The sequence below is a fragment of the Rousettus aegyptiacus genome, unplaced genomic scaffold (assembly GCF_014176215.1).
Source record: "Rousettus aegyptiacus isolate mRouAeg1 unplaced genomic scaffold, mRouAeg1.p scaffold_m13_p_8, whole genome shotgun sequence".
In the NCBI taxonomy this organism is placed as follows: domain Eukaryota; kingdom Metazoa; phylum Chordata; class Mammalia; order Chiroptera; family Pteropodidae; genus Rousettus; species Rousettus aegyptiacus.
Window position 1 is genome coordinate 53,924,418 of NW_023416311.1, and position 14,434 is coordinate 53,938,851.

The following is a 14,434-nucleotide window of genomic DNA, read 5'->3' on the forward strand; positions in this document are numbered from 1 at the left end:
AGGAAGGAACAGTTATATACGAGTTCAGATGCTTTAAAATACAAAAGCAAAACACTAATAAACTAGTTTAAACAATAAGGAAATCCATCATCTCATAACAACTCCAAAGATGCAGTCTCCAGTCACAGCTCCCCAATCTCATCAAGAACCCAACTTCTCATTCTGCCCACTCTAAGCAATTTTCTGAAAAACTGTATGCCCTGTGGTCAACAAGGCTGCATCAAGGGAGGAAGAAAGAAGCTTTTCTCTGGTGTCTCTTTCTTACGAGCAAGGAAACTTTTCTCAGAAATCCCCCATTAGAATTCTCCTTAGGTTTTATTTGCTGAAGCTGTGTTTTGTATATTCCTAAGCAAATCACTGGAAATGAAAACAGGGTTACCATGATCAGTTTCTTAGACAAAGCAGAATTTATGAATGCTAAGTTTAGGGTTGCTTCCCTTCTTTCATATGGAGAGGAAGGGAGCCTTGGACAAAATCATTTTTCTTATTCAGAAGGAAAAATTGGGGTTAAGCAACCCAAATGGCAGGTAGGCAACCTACATGTCCGCTAAAGATTATAAACACTGATATATTTTGATAATATTTTTAAACCCTAAGATATGGTACAGGAAAAATTAAAGTAGAGCCCAATTCAATGTAATTTTTCATGTAGCCAATCGATGTAACTAGGATTATAAACCAAGAAATGGTATATCATTAAACCTCGAACTTTGAACTGAAAGTAACTACTAGAGTGGAAAAATTAAATCTTAAGCAGTTATATAATTTTCTAGGGCTGCTGTATAAAACTAATACACACTGAGTGGCTTAAACGACAGAAATTTATTATCTCATAGTTCTAAAGGCTAGAAACCCAAGATCAAGGTGTCAGCAGGGCCTTCCCTCTGAAGGCACCAAGGAAAGATATGTGCCTGGAATTTCTCCTAGCTTCTAGTATTTCCTGGGTTTGTGTTAGCATAATGCCAGTCTTCACATGGCATTCTCCCTGTGTGCATGTCTATATTCATATTTCCTCTTCTAATAAGAACACTAGTCATACTAGATTGGGGCCTACCCTACTTCAACAGGGTTTTAACTAATCACATCTGCCACAACCCTATTTCCAAGTAAAGTCCCATTCTGAGGTGCTGGAGGTCACAACTTCAACACATGAATTTTGAATGGACACAATTCAACTCATAATAATAGCATCTTCCTAACAGAAATAAGTTTGAAGATAAGTATCAAGAAAGATTGACATCCATGGATAGCATCAAGAAGTGAAAAACCAACCCACAGAATGGCAGAAAGTATTTGAAAATTATTTACCTCACAAGGGGTTTGTACCTAGACTATATAAAGAACTCTTATAATTCAATAATAAAAGACTAGTGATCCAGTTAAAATGGGCAAAAAAACCCCATTCTTCAAACAAGATATACAAATAAACACATGAAAGGATGTTCAATATCATTAGCCATGAGGGAGATGCAAATCAAAACCACGAGGTACCACTTCATGGTATGGCGAGGTACAGGCCTAAAATGGCTAGAGTAAAAAAGCCATGTAATAATAAATATTGTCAAAGATGTAGAGAAATTGGAACATTGATATACTGCTGGTGGGGATATGAAATGGTATAGTAATGCTGGAAAACAGTCTGACAGTTCCTCCAAAGGCTAAACATAGAATTGCCATAGGATCTGGCAATTCCACTCCTAGTATATTCCCAAAAGAATTCAAAATTTATGTTCACACAAAAACTTGTATGTGAATGTTTATAGCAGCATTAAATAGCATAAACAACACAATTATCCATTAAAGAAGCCAGTTATGGAAGATGATATTTTTGCATTACTCTATTTATATGAAATGTTCAGACTAGGCTAATCTATAGAGACGGAAAGTAGATTAGTGGTTGCCTAAGACCAAAGGGAAGGAGGTCTAGGAAGTGACTGCTAGTGGGTACAGGGTTAGGGTGATGAAAATATTCTAAAATCGAGCACATAGATAGGTGCACAACTCTGAACATACTAAAAACCGTTGCCTCTGTGACTGGGACAAGTTTTCTCTTTTATAAACTGAGGACGAGTACCCCCCTCTTAGAGTTATTGTGAGGACAAGATGAATTAATACACCAGAAATGCTTTCAACAGAGAATGGCACAAAGTAAGCACTAAAGATGAATTTTTTATTACTATTAAATGTGAATTGTGCAACATTAGCACTGTGTAGATTATATGCAAAAAAAATTTTAAATTCACAAAGTACAATACTAGAGAAAAGAAATGTTTATAATGCTGACATATTCCAACCTGATAATTTAAAATAATGATATCCTGAGGAAACCAAATTTTTGTGTTGAGTTGGTATCTAAACTCTGGGTCCGATGGGGCCTAGCTGGGTCAGAAAGTGTCAGGGATGGTGGGCCTGGTCTAGCCATGAAAACCAATCATAGGTTCTCTTCTACAATGTTAGAAGATTTAAAAGATGGTTTTAGAAATAATATCTAGCTGGAATTTTTGATTAACTTGCTCTTTCTAGGGAGATGTTTACAATCCTGAAGATACTGATTTGGTTTTGCTTTCTCTTTGTTTCTTAGAGCTATGCTGAAATAGAGTCTGTTTGAGGTTCATTCCTGTAAAAAGTATCCTTCACATGTTTGTTTGTTTTTGAGCATGAGAAGTTCCCGTAATATTTATGCAGAAAATTACACTTGACTGTGATTCTTGGCTGTCTCTGGGCTGACTCAGATGCTTTTTTTCCTCCCTCTGGCTGATAGCTGCCAACACAGGCTGTCAATCAGCAACATTTGTGATGTGCCCATGGCGTGCAGAGCACCAAAGAGAACAAAAAACAAAACAGGAGCTGTAAGTTATGCACTTACAATACATTGGGACACTCAGGACAAGCACAAAGGATATATCTATAATGCATAATACATGTCACAGAAGCATATAACCATGCATTAGCAGGACCAGCCTGAGACAAAACTGTCAAGTAGGCTTATTTCTTTGTTCTACTAGGTCTCATTTTTTTTCCCTTCCTTATTTCTAGGTGCTGCTTTAAACAGTCAACAAATATTTATCAAATGCCATCTGTATGTAACATCCTTGAATAAGTGACAGATACTGCCCTCCAGTGCTTCCTACCCAACTGTACTTCCTGGGGTATTGCTCTCCTTCCAGAATCAACCCCACCCCCACCCCCACCTCTTACTCCTCAATCCTCTCTCTCTCCATAGTGCCCTTTTATCAGCTAGCTGTAAAGAAATAACTATTAACTTAAAAACTCAGTCATACTAAAGCATGACTAATGAGCTACAATTTAATATTTTAACCTTTTTTAACCCAAAGGAATAAATCTGTAATGGTAGAATTATAGAAGAAAAGACACCTGGATAAGAGGAGATGTATTTTGAAATGAAATCTACGATGTTTCCTTTTTTAGTCAACACTTTTTAGATTTGGATTTGCAAGGCCAGAAATAGTGTTATTTCTTTCTAAGTCCTCAAGTGAGACAGAGGAGCTGACAGTTGGTATATTCCCTTGACCTTAGGCTTCCCAAAGAAACAGTTTTCTGAAACCAGAAGAATAATATTCTTTTTCTACCTGGTAATGGCTTTTCTGGAATATAGAACATTATTTTTAAAATAGTTCTTTGATCAGTAATGTCTTAACTGTTATCTATAGAAAAGGCACAATTTACTACAAGAACGAACAAATACAAACCTTTAATTGTTATCCAGCCTCTCTTAAATGTTGCTTAAGTGACCCCAATCCAGTCTCTAAATATGAGTTGAATTAACTCACTCAGGACATAGGATATTATTCCTATGGGTTCTATCTGGTTCACATAGATTGTGTATAGCTGTTTCAGACTAGAACTTTTCCTTGATCCTTATTTCTTAGTCTCCACCTGTTAACCCCTTACAAGCTGAAAAGTTCTGTTTGTCCTATGATTTCTGCTTTTTGTCTTTGGGTCTATATCTGGAGGTATAAATAGAGAATAAAATTATGCGCCAACAGCCTTATGCCATGGAAACAACTTATTTCTCTTTTAGATAAAGTTCCCCTGCCATACTTCTTTCCATATTTGAGTTTTTAGAATGTTTTATTTAATGTTAATGTTTTATTAAATGTTAATATTTAAAATATTAGATGAGTTAGAATTTTTAAACTCAGTTTACTAGAAAACAGTTTCTAAAGGGGGATAGGGTGTTAAAACTGAGAAATAATGTCCTTTGTATGTTTTAAGTCTGAGACAATTTACTCTGTCTACTTTAAAAACGAAGTTTATAATTATAACTGAGGTTTTCTTTAGATGACTAGAGGGGCATGGCAGATGGTATTAACATGGGAATTCCTTACAGAGGTATGAACTTGAAATGTTGTATTGAAAGTAAGAAATATGGCACAATTCAGTAGAAGGCCAGGCACATAAACTTCAAAATGTGAGAAATAATGTGAAAATACCTAAAAGTGAGAATTGTTGAGTCATATATTGAGAATAGAAAACTGGTTTTCCAAACTTATCTGGGAGTATGGTAGAAGATAAGGACTTTTAGGGAAAGGAGAACACATTAGCAAAAGATCTTAAAGTTACAGCTGCAAAGCAAAGTTTGTAGAAGTGATTGAAACATAAACGTTTTTCTATCTTGTTAGTTAAGTCTGCATTTCTCAGATCTTCTAACCATTTCTCCCTAAGAATATTGAAAAATTTTCCTGATTTAAGTTCTGAACAAATGATAAGTTTATACTGCTAATTTCCTAAGTATGATACAGTCTTAGGCATTCCATAACCTTATTTGTGAGAAATCGATACTACATGGCCAATACTGCAAACCAATTTCCATGCTAAGGAGCCTCATATGTAGAAGTGTCAGGCATTTGCATACTGGGAAATAAATTTTTGTGGCTTCTGAAATATGCTAGACTAGGTACCCTGACTGACCTTCTTACTAAAAATAACTAAAAATGTAGAATACAGTGTATTTTAAAATGGTCTTGCTGCATTGATGTACTGGAAAGTTAGTAAGGATCACTCGTGGGTCAAAAATGAAGTGAACTTAGGAACCCTGAGGAGTAAGCAGAAGGCCGAAGTCTGCATTCATGTTGAGGGGATCAGAAGCTTCAGTTTTCCTGCCCTTGAGACTGGAGGGTATCAGATGACAAAGCCTGGGCTGGCCCAAGTTGGGGAACATAATAAGAAACAAAATTCAGGTATAGTCTGTCTACAAAAGATTCATCTGAAACAAAAGCAAACAGAAAAATTCAAAGTAACAGGATACAAAAATTTATCAATAGATACTAATCAAAATAAACTAGTGGCATAGCTAAGTAAATATCTGAGGAAACTGTACTTTACCATGGAATATATTACTAGGTATAAGAGATTAACATTTGGTACTGACAAGTACAGGATATAGAGCTAAGAAGAAAGTATATTAACACCCTCTTTCAGAAAAATAATTTGTCATTATCGATTAAAATGTTGGATTATATATAATACACATATGCTTTAGCCCAGCAAACCTACTTCTTTCATAATCCCTTTCATCTTTTTTTTTTTTTATGGTATGGAGATATGGCTTTGAGGAGATTAAGATTTCAGGAAGCAAACAATATAATAGATGATTGATTTAAAGTCTGTAAATGTAAAAGTTATAAACCATTATGTATTAAAATAAAAAATGGTGACACATGGTCAAATGAATATAGGTTAAGGGGGTGTTGCAGAATAAAGCACGGAGGCCGTTTTAAGCAACTTCGCATTTGGTAGACATTAATGTTCATGTAGAAAACTAGCTCCTATAACTATTTGGTGGTCCCCCTTGCAGTTTGATAAATCCCTCTCCAACTATAAACACAAACAAAACAACAAAAAAAATAAAACAAAGCAAAACAAAAAACCCAAGAACTTGCCCCAGAAAATCAAGATTTCTTGTAGTAGTTCCTCATCAGGCTTGGTTCTCTGCAACCTTTAATGGACCCAATGACACAGCAAGGAATAAAATGCAGAAGTATGTACATGAGGCAGGACAAATTCTTGTCATGGTGATAAGCTGGAGCCTTAAGGACTGACGTGCCCATTCTCCCCCACGCAAAGCCTAAAAGGGAGCAAGCTACTAGTTCTGCGCCTCCCTAGTATGGAAGGTTTCTCATTCTGAGAGGACTGTGGAAACCACAAAATTCTCCCAGGGACTCTCTGGGGAATCAGGGAGGCCCAAAGAAGTTGTGTCTGCTCGCTCCATCATTTATTCATGATCATGTACTTAACTTTTTCGCAACTTATTTGTTCATTTGGAGTAAAAAAAAAAGTAAAAGTAACTTTAGTCAAGTCTTAGTGTTGGGGGTCTGGCATCCACTGTAAAGCTTTTGAAATACCTCGCATTTCTTTTTTAAAACTGTATTTGCTAAAACATTATGGGTACTTTAATTTTCATGTTCATTTTTATTAAATAATAAAATTCTTTCTGTACTCAATTTTTAAGAATCCAAGAAAGTACAAATGCATTTAAATGAGGAACTAAAAGGAAGAGAATTAAAAACTTGGAATTTTTGGTAGGTAAGGTACTACACAAAAGAAAACTTCGTTTATTTAGGAAAATTTTCTTGTTACAGTTCTGTTGAAACTCACGCACATTTTACTACTTAATTTACATATTATCTTGGTGGGGGAAAAAGTATTCTTTTTTAGTTTTCTTATGCTAAAGTATGTATAATTCTAGACTGATATCACTAAGTTGTTATACAGACCTTGGCAGAACCCTGACCAGGTCAAATCTAAAGCCAAAGATGCTTCAAAGATTCCAAGAAGTGATTTGAAAACAAACAACAAAATATATGTTGGGCCATGGCCAATATCCATCCAAACTGTATTCTGTCTCTGACTGAGAAAGGTCTATAGATCTTCATGATATCGCTCCAAAATGGAGGGATAACAGCCTCACATCGCCCCTGCTCCGACATCCCCAGCTTCCCTTAACAACCCAGATGAATCAATCATTTGTGTATTGACTCAATTCTATCTAGAACTTAATTACACTTTCATACTGATTCATATGCGGGGTTATGAATTAATTAAATATACTACCTGTATTTAAATGTGTGTTTTCTTTATTCCAAATACCTCATTCAAACAATTAAGAGAAGTATCAAACAAAGCATTTCAGAGATCAAGAGTTTCTCTTAAAGTATGAGAAAATGCTAAAACTGGATAACAAAATGTAATACATTAAAATATTTACATTAAAACATGATGTACCCCAAATATCCCAATATAATCTAATTTTGCAACTCTCAAAGGATTTATTAAAAATGCAGTAGCATGTAGATTTAAGTGTGGCATCCACCATAAAGCTTTTGAAATATCACACTAATAAACACAATTTATTTTCTGTACCTCCATAACTGCAGATTTTACTTCATTTGGAGATGACCTCAAAAGGCTATCTTTGAGGCTCTTCATGAATGGTGAGCCTCATGCCAACAGGCCCTCCTGGTCTCCCTGATAAACCTTGACATATAGTTTTTAATAATCTGGGATTTGGTGACAAATCTGAGATTTGTTTTCCTAATTCTTATGCTTCATATTTGATTCAAATTTTCCATGAATGGTAATAATTAAACTATTCGGGCTGAGCTGAAGAAGGAGGCAGAGTGAAGAGATGGCAAGATACAAATGAAAGCTTTTTTTTTTTTTTTTTTTTTTCCTAACGAATTGGCTATGTTTCCTTGGAGGTAAAACTGGCTGGGCAAACACCAGGATACTAAGCAAGGTTAAAAAGCAGCAACATAACAAAGGGATGGCATAATGTGAGACAATGCAGATAGTCTGTATTGTGGCTAAGCGATTACAGCAATATCTCGATGTCTATATCCGTATCTCCACATATCCCCATTACTCAGAAAGTTTACTTCTAAATAGGTTATTGAACTGGCCTTACCCCATCCCCAGCATCACACGTCGGTTGACTAGAGACCACAGCTTAGAACACGCAGCTGCACTGGATGATTTCTTGAGGCTTCTTACTGATTAGACAAAATATCTGTAACGCTGACTTGAGCTTTGACAATTTCATGCAGCGGTAGCCCACATCTGATGTGCTCTTTCTACTGACCATTTAAATCTTAACCTGTAGCCAAGTCCTCAGTGTGGGAAGATTCTTCTCCATCCATTTAATGTTTTTGGTTATGGTTTCCAGAACAATTTGAAAAATATCTAAATGTGATCCTTGGGCCTTAAGAGAGTCAAAGAACAGTTTTACCTGAAAAATAAGCAAGAAAAGAATTACTGATGTGGTTCATAAAATAGTTTCTCTTCTAAAGGGTTCCAAAACAGCTTGCAAATTATACAAACACAGGTGCAAGCATTTCTCTGCCAACCTCTAAAAGGTTATTTTCTTCTTCTCCTCTATTTTTTTGCATAATTATTACTTTATCTTCAAATAATAAATAAAGCAAGACAGGAATAATAAATCTTAATCTTACAAGTGAGCACACTATGGGTAAAGAATTTGTGGTTAAGCCCAGTCATAGAGTAAGCAGTGAGCCAGATTTAAGTTTTAGAATTCTGAATTTGCTTAAAGGGTAAAATCAAAATTTATTGTAGAAAGAAGATGTAAAACACTAAAATGCCTTAAAAAAAAAACAAGTAGAATTACCAATAAACCAATAACAGTAATTTTGTTAAAAACCTTTACAAACTGAACTTCAGTATAACTCATGATTCTACAATATGAACAAAATAACACAAAAGGACCATCTCTCAAGGGTAATTTTCATTTTGAATGCTATGAACATGTATTTTAAGAATAGTCTAGTCCTTTGCCTTCTGTGTACTTGCTATGTGACATTGGACAAACAACTTATTTTCTTTTAATAAAATGAAAACTTCAGATGTGATCACATCTAAGTTCCCTTTCAATTCTGTCACTTGAAACTTTATTCTCGAATTGTTATCACTAGGGAGTCACAAACCTCTTGTAACTCATCCTTGGAAGAAAAATGAGATGTTGTACCAGAAATGATGAATCTCATGGCAAATGAGTCCAAGTCAAATCTGAAAATGAAAAAGATTTAAATAATAGGAAGACTGGTCTTATGTTTTTATTATATCATATACTGTAAAAATATGTAACATTAATTATATGATAAGCTTATGCATTATGATAGATAGCATTAATTACCATAAAATAACTCATATTCATCTAGTAAAATCTCAAAGCTGTGAAACTGATGAAATTTGACCATAAGATAAAAATGTAGATAAAGCTCTTTTAGGAAATATGACTACTTTATTCAGCAATGTTTATATTTAAATTTATGTTTATGTTTAAAGCAGCATTCTCCACATTTGTTTGATTATGTACCCCACTAGTAAGATTTTTGATCAATAACTTCCCAAAATTTATTTTTATTTATAAATTATATATGTATTATATTATAGGTAAAAAAGAAAATTTAAATAGCATAAGACAAGAAATAATATAGGTGGTAATGTTTTCTTTTTGCACTTGAATATATTGTCATACACTTCTCCATCCCACTGTGTTTAAGCATTGTATTTATAGGGCTATGTTACTTGGTTAAACTCTCATTCACAGCCACAGACTGCATTCTTCACCTCAGAGTCTTATATAGAGACTTTGTGCCATAGGTCAGAGGGATTCATATTGAAAAGCAGAGCACAGATACATCTAAGACATGGTTCCAAGTCTAGGCTATGCACATGGCTCCCTAGGAGGATAATTTCCAGTTACAAGGGAAATCTAAAGTATTGCAGAAAAAGTCTGATCATTTAAGAAGGGAACTGACAGTCATACAAACAATCAAACCAATGTTTCCAGTAGGGTCTTTAAGGAAACACATTTAAAAAAAGCAGCAGTTTCTAATTGTTTGATCTCACATGGGAGCCAACCCTTTGAAAGTCTTGGTGTTTTTTGATTACACAAAGCTGTCTGTGAGGACTTTGAGTTCTTTATGGCTGAGAAATGAAAGAAAAGAGGAACGGCGGATGACTGACATTAGAGATGCTAACTGACACTAAGATAAACAGCAAACTGCACAGTTCTCTCATTCAGGTTATTTTCCATATTTAGTTGAGGGAATTACTGAGTATCTTAGCAGGGAGAGAAAGCAATGCCATCTTGTACATTCCAATGAAATCTAATTTTTATTGTTTCTTTCTGGGGGAAATTTTAGGCCCAGGAGTGTACTAGAATGAGCTCCAGTTTTCCCAAAAGTTGAAACTTTGGAACAAACTCAGAACCAATCCAATTCTGGAGAAGAGCTCCCAAAACACTTCTGATGGGAATTTCTTCAGCTTCTCTAAGCTCCCCTCTACGCCATCTCCACAGGATAACTGGGGGTGGGAATTAGCTCTCATCAAAATTCCTAAAGTTTCCTCCCCAGAACAAAACTGCATTAATAAAGCAAGCCAAATATGTTTGATCAGTGTATGTGGGTTTGTTGAATTCCTCTGGGCTTGTGAGAGAGCCAGAAGTGAGGGGGATGGAGCTGATGACTGGATTTAACCCCCTAGTACTTGCTCCCAGAAACCCTTTTCCTGGGCTGAATGAGAAATCTGCTTCCCATGCCCTTCTTCTCTTTCCTCTCCCTTACACTTAGACAGAGTAACTTATGCTAATGAGTTTTAAAATCGACAGACTTTGTCACAACATTTGGGTGAAATGATATTTATACGCTTTGGGGGACAATTGATTACGACTAGTTTTAGGCAACTGAGACAGCTGGGTGGAAGGACACACATTGGACATAAGTGAATACCAACTTTTTAAGGAGGTGAGTCCAGTTTTCTCTTACAAAATTCCAGGCCAGTTGCTGTCCCTGTGGATTTCTGGCAATTGCATGAAGAAGGCCTGCCAAGTCCTGTGCCTTGATAACCTTTCCTTCCATTCCTAGTTCAATTAATCTGAAGAAATAAAAACCACATGATTTTTCATGGTATGTGTTATGTAATAAAAGTAACTCAGGTTATCAATATTTTAAAAGAATAGAAGAGGAAGAGGCATGATAAAAGTATAATTTACCAAAAACAGTAATAAATTCTCTCCTGACTAACATTCTGAATGTTCTATCTAGTTAAACTTTTACCTTTCTTTAGCAGTAATTTTATTCACTTATTATTTTAAAGACCTTGGATAAGATTATACAGCATTTTATACATGAGAATATATTTTTACAATAATTTTTCTCCAAGCTTCTGAAAATGAAGCTTAGCCATTTGTTTAGTATCAGTCACATGATTAGGAACTAAGAAATATCTGCTTTCACTATGTATATTTTGCCAACATATGTGTTTTTTGACAGTAGAGTAGATGCAATTCAAATCCTGATTCAATTATATGCCTTTGTAATTGGTGGCTAAAATTTTATTGATTTCACTGAATTTGTGTCAGTTTACTTTTAACAATTAAATTAATGAACTTACTTCATTAACTTTTCCTGATGTTTGCTTGTTGACAATGCATATAGAATTTTGTTTTTCTCTGCACCTGACATCGACAGTTCATATTGCTCTAAAAGGTAATTCCATCCTGCTGTTGTCTGAGCACCCACGGAATACACAATCTTTAAAACATCTGTTGGGATACTGTGATATTAAGCACAAAAGTAAAGAAAAAAGTTATGAGGAAGAAGAAACTCTCTTATTTTTTATTACAATTTTAAATTGCTATACCAGAATCACACCTGACTAATTTCCACTACCTAGCATATTAAACCTTTTTTCTGCCAAACTTTTATAAAATTATTTTATGTAATTTTCCTTTGTAAATTATTTGCGTTTTGTTCCTACTGATGATAAAAATATTAGCAAGGAGAATAATCAGAAAATTTTAGCCTACTCAGAGATGAGTATAAAAAATTGATGGAAACAATAACTAAAAGAGATGATTTCTAAAATTTAAAAGCTCTGGTTTACACAGAATTCTATCATTAAAAACCTATATTGGTGCTATATAATTTTTAAAGATGATTACTTGTTGCTTTTAAGTCACTTTATGAGTATATTCTAACAGGCCTGTCTACAGGTCATCGGACTCTCTAGGTCTAGAGAATTGTAATTCAGCACAACTGTTTGGCATTCAGTCATTTTACAATTCTGTAAAAGTTGTCAGATGCAATAATATTATTTTCTGTCCACCTAAAGAAAATACCACAATATTTGTTTTTTATTGGCCTATGGGATATTAACTAGTTTTGATTCTAATTTGTTCTATGCTTTTTAATCCCAAATATCGTTAGATCAATAACAACCAATATTCATATTGATGTTGTGGAAAAACAACACAGAAAAATGGGGATGGGACAGGAAATTTGCAGCTGTTGTGCATTGATTATATGGTAAGGATTGTACTAGCCTCTATACATTTTATCTGTCAAAGCTACCCAGTGAGATAGGCGCTATTCTAATTTTTAAAAAGTGGAAACAAAGCTCAGAAAGGTTAAGTAACATCCTCTGAGGTGATATAAGTAGCCATTTTGGAGACAGGATTTAAACCTGTGATTCTAATGTTTGTGCTATTTCCACCACACATACTATATGTACTTAAATATTCCAAGTTCCATTTGAATAATAAAGCAAAGATAAAGCAATTAAATTATAATCCACATTGTTTTGATTTAGTGTGTTTTACTGTATACATTTATAAAAATTGGTAATGAATGTATTTTAAGTTCCTTATAGGTAGGACACATAGTTGTTTCGTTAGCACAGCAGTTCCTGGCACGTAGGTGCCAAGCAAAGAATTATATTTTGAATTCATGAATGAATGAAGTAATCAATTAATCTATGTAAGGACGTTCTTCATTAAGATTAATACCAACGATCCTGAAATTTAGGAAAAACACCCTACGATATTTAATTATGTATTTTTGATTATAAGCATAAATGAGCTTTACCCAGAATATTTTAACGGCCACAGTATCTTATTGAACATGTCAAACCATCATATCTATTGTACATAAGATCATCCCTCTTGTAACCAGCATAAAGACTGAATAGTAGTCTATTGTGTTATGAAGCCGCAGAATGTTTACATTTTAGCTTTACTCATATAACACATTCAAACATGAACAAAAGAAGAGAAAAATAGAGCTAAAAGATATTTTTTCTAAAAGTGATTTTAGGCTTAAATCCTAAAGAGCAGACAAGTCCAAAAAGAAAAAAAAAAGGAAGAATTAAAGAACAGATTTCAAAACGCTCACTGAGATTTAGTTATGTGGAGAGAAATTATGACAGCGTATCACAGAGATTTTGCACAGGAAAAATTGATACCACTTCATTACATGGTACTAAAGTTAATTTTTTTTCTTTGATTTAAAAAAATAAATGTTCCTGAATTTACATACAGATTTGATTTCTCAAGACATCTAATTCTAGAGTCTGAGTTTTAACAATAATAATATAAAATCATGTGTTGGACAGAAATCAAGGCTTACTTTGAAATGATTGCGCCTGTGGGTTGTAGCCGCTAAACTGAACTGTAACATAATCCATTTGATCACTGGGCATCTTTCTGATTATACTAACCACAGAATCACTTTTACTGCCATGTACATCCTTTAGATGGCCCAGATCATCCGTTTTCCATCAAAGCTGTAACTTGGGGCCAAGGCTTTGCCTATGGTATTGATTAATGAGGAAGTAAACACATTTTTTTAAAAAGGCAACCCCCTTTTTTTGTTTTTTTGAAAGTTTCATCAGATGATCACTAGTGTTTTAATCATTTGTACATTTTACACAACTTTTTATTTTCAAAAGATACTACTTTTGGAGATAGGTACCCTCTACTTCCACCCCTGGCTATCTTTCTGTTACCATGTCAATGTTTATTTAATTCTCCCCTGTAAGGACTTAAACCTCACTTCTTACAAAATCTGTTGAGGACTTACTATGCAAGAGCATGAAACAAGGTATGTAATTCGCAGCATTATTTTTTCTATCCTCTCTAAAAAGTTTCAGCTCTAATGTCCTGCGCGATCAAAACTTTTACATTAAAGTGAAAGGAAAGAAGAATAAGATAGAAGTCTAGATCTACTTTAATTTTCCATTGGATTCTGTCCACTGAGAGAAGAGTTCAGTTGCCTTCCGGATACAAGGAGCATGGTTCAGGTGACAGGTCAGCTTCAAGAGGGCTGAGCGGAGCATCCTGTCCCGAATAGAGCCCTCGTCACTCCAGCTTTGCTTGTCAATCACTGGCTTAAAATATCGGAGAAGGTAATGCTGCAGAAAGCACAAGGTGGTTTACATAGAGGCTAAATTTAGTTCTTAACACAGCCTTTATTTACCCGGCCAAAGGCTCATCTCCAAATTATCTGTACGAACCTTTCCCAAAACACAGAACTACTTATCATTATGTGTCTTCTCTGTTTCTGGCCCCAACTCACCATGTTTAAAAAACAGAGTTAGTTTCTCCATTAAAAATATA

The 14,434-nt window shown here is 34.7% G+C and overlaps 1 protein-coding gene across 2 annotated transcripts in view; it reads right to left on the reverse strand.

The window, feature by feature from the left end:
- Window positions 1-3,020: 3,020 nt before the first annotated feature.
- ERAP2 (endoplasmic reticulum aminopeptidase 2) overlaps window positions 3,021-14,434 on the reverse strand; it is a 41,433-nt gene continuing 30,019 nt past the window's right edge. For both annotated transcript variants that reach the window (XM_016159787.2, XM_016159788.2), the window contains exons 15-19: window positions 14,045-14,229; window positions 11,434-11,595; window positions 10,774-10,914; window positions 8,961-9,042; window positions 3,021-8,248 (exon numbers count right to left, since the gene is read on the reverse strand). In XM_016159787.2, coding sequence (XP_016015273.2) covers window positions 8,105-8,248; window positions 8,961-9,042; window positions 10,774-10,914; window positions 11,434-11,595; window positions 14,045-14,229 — 714 coding nt within the window. In that variant the 3' untranslated portion in view covers window positions 3,021-8,104. The remainder of the gene's footprint in view (window positions 8,249-8,960; window positions 9,043-10,773; window positions 10,915-11,433; window positions 11,596-14,044; window positions 14,230-14,434) is intronic.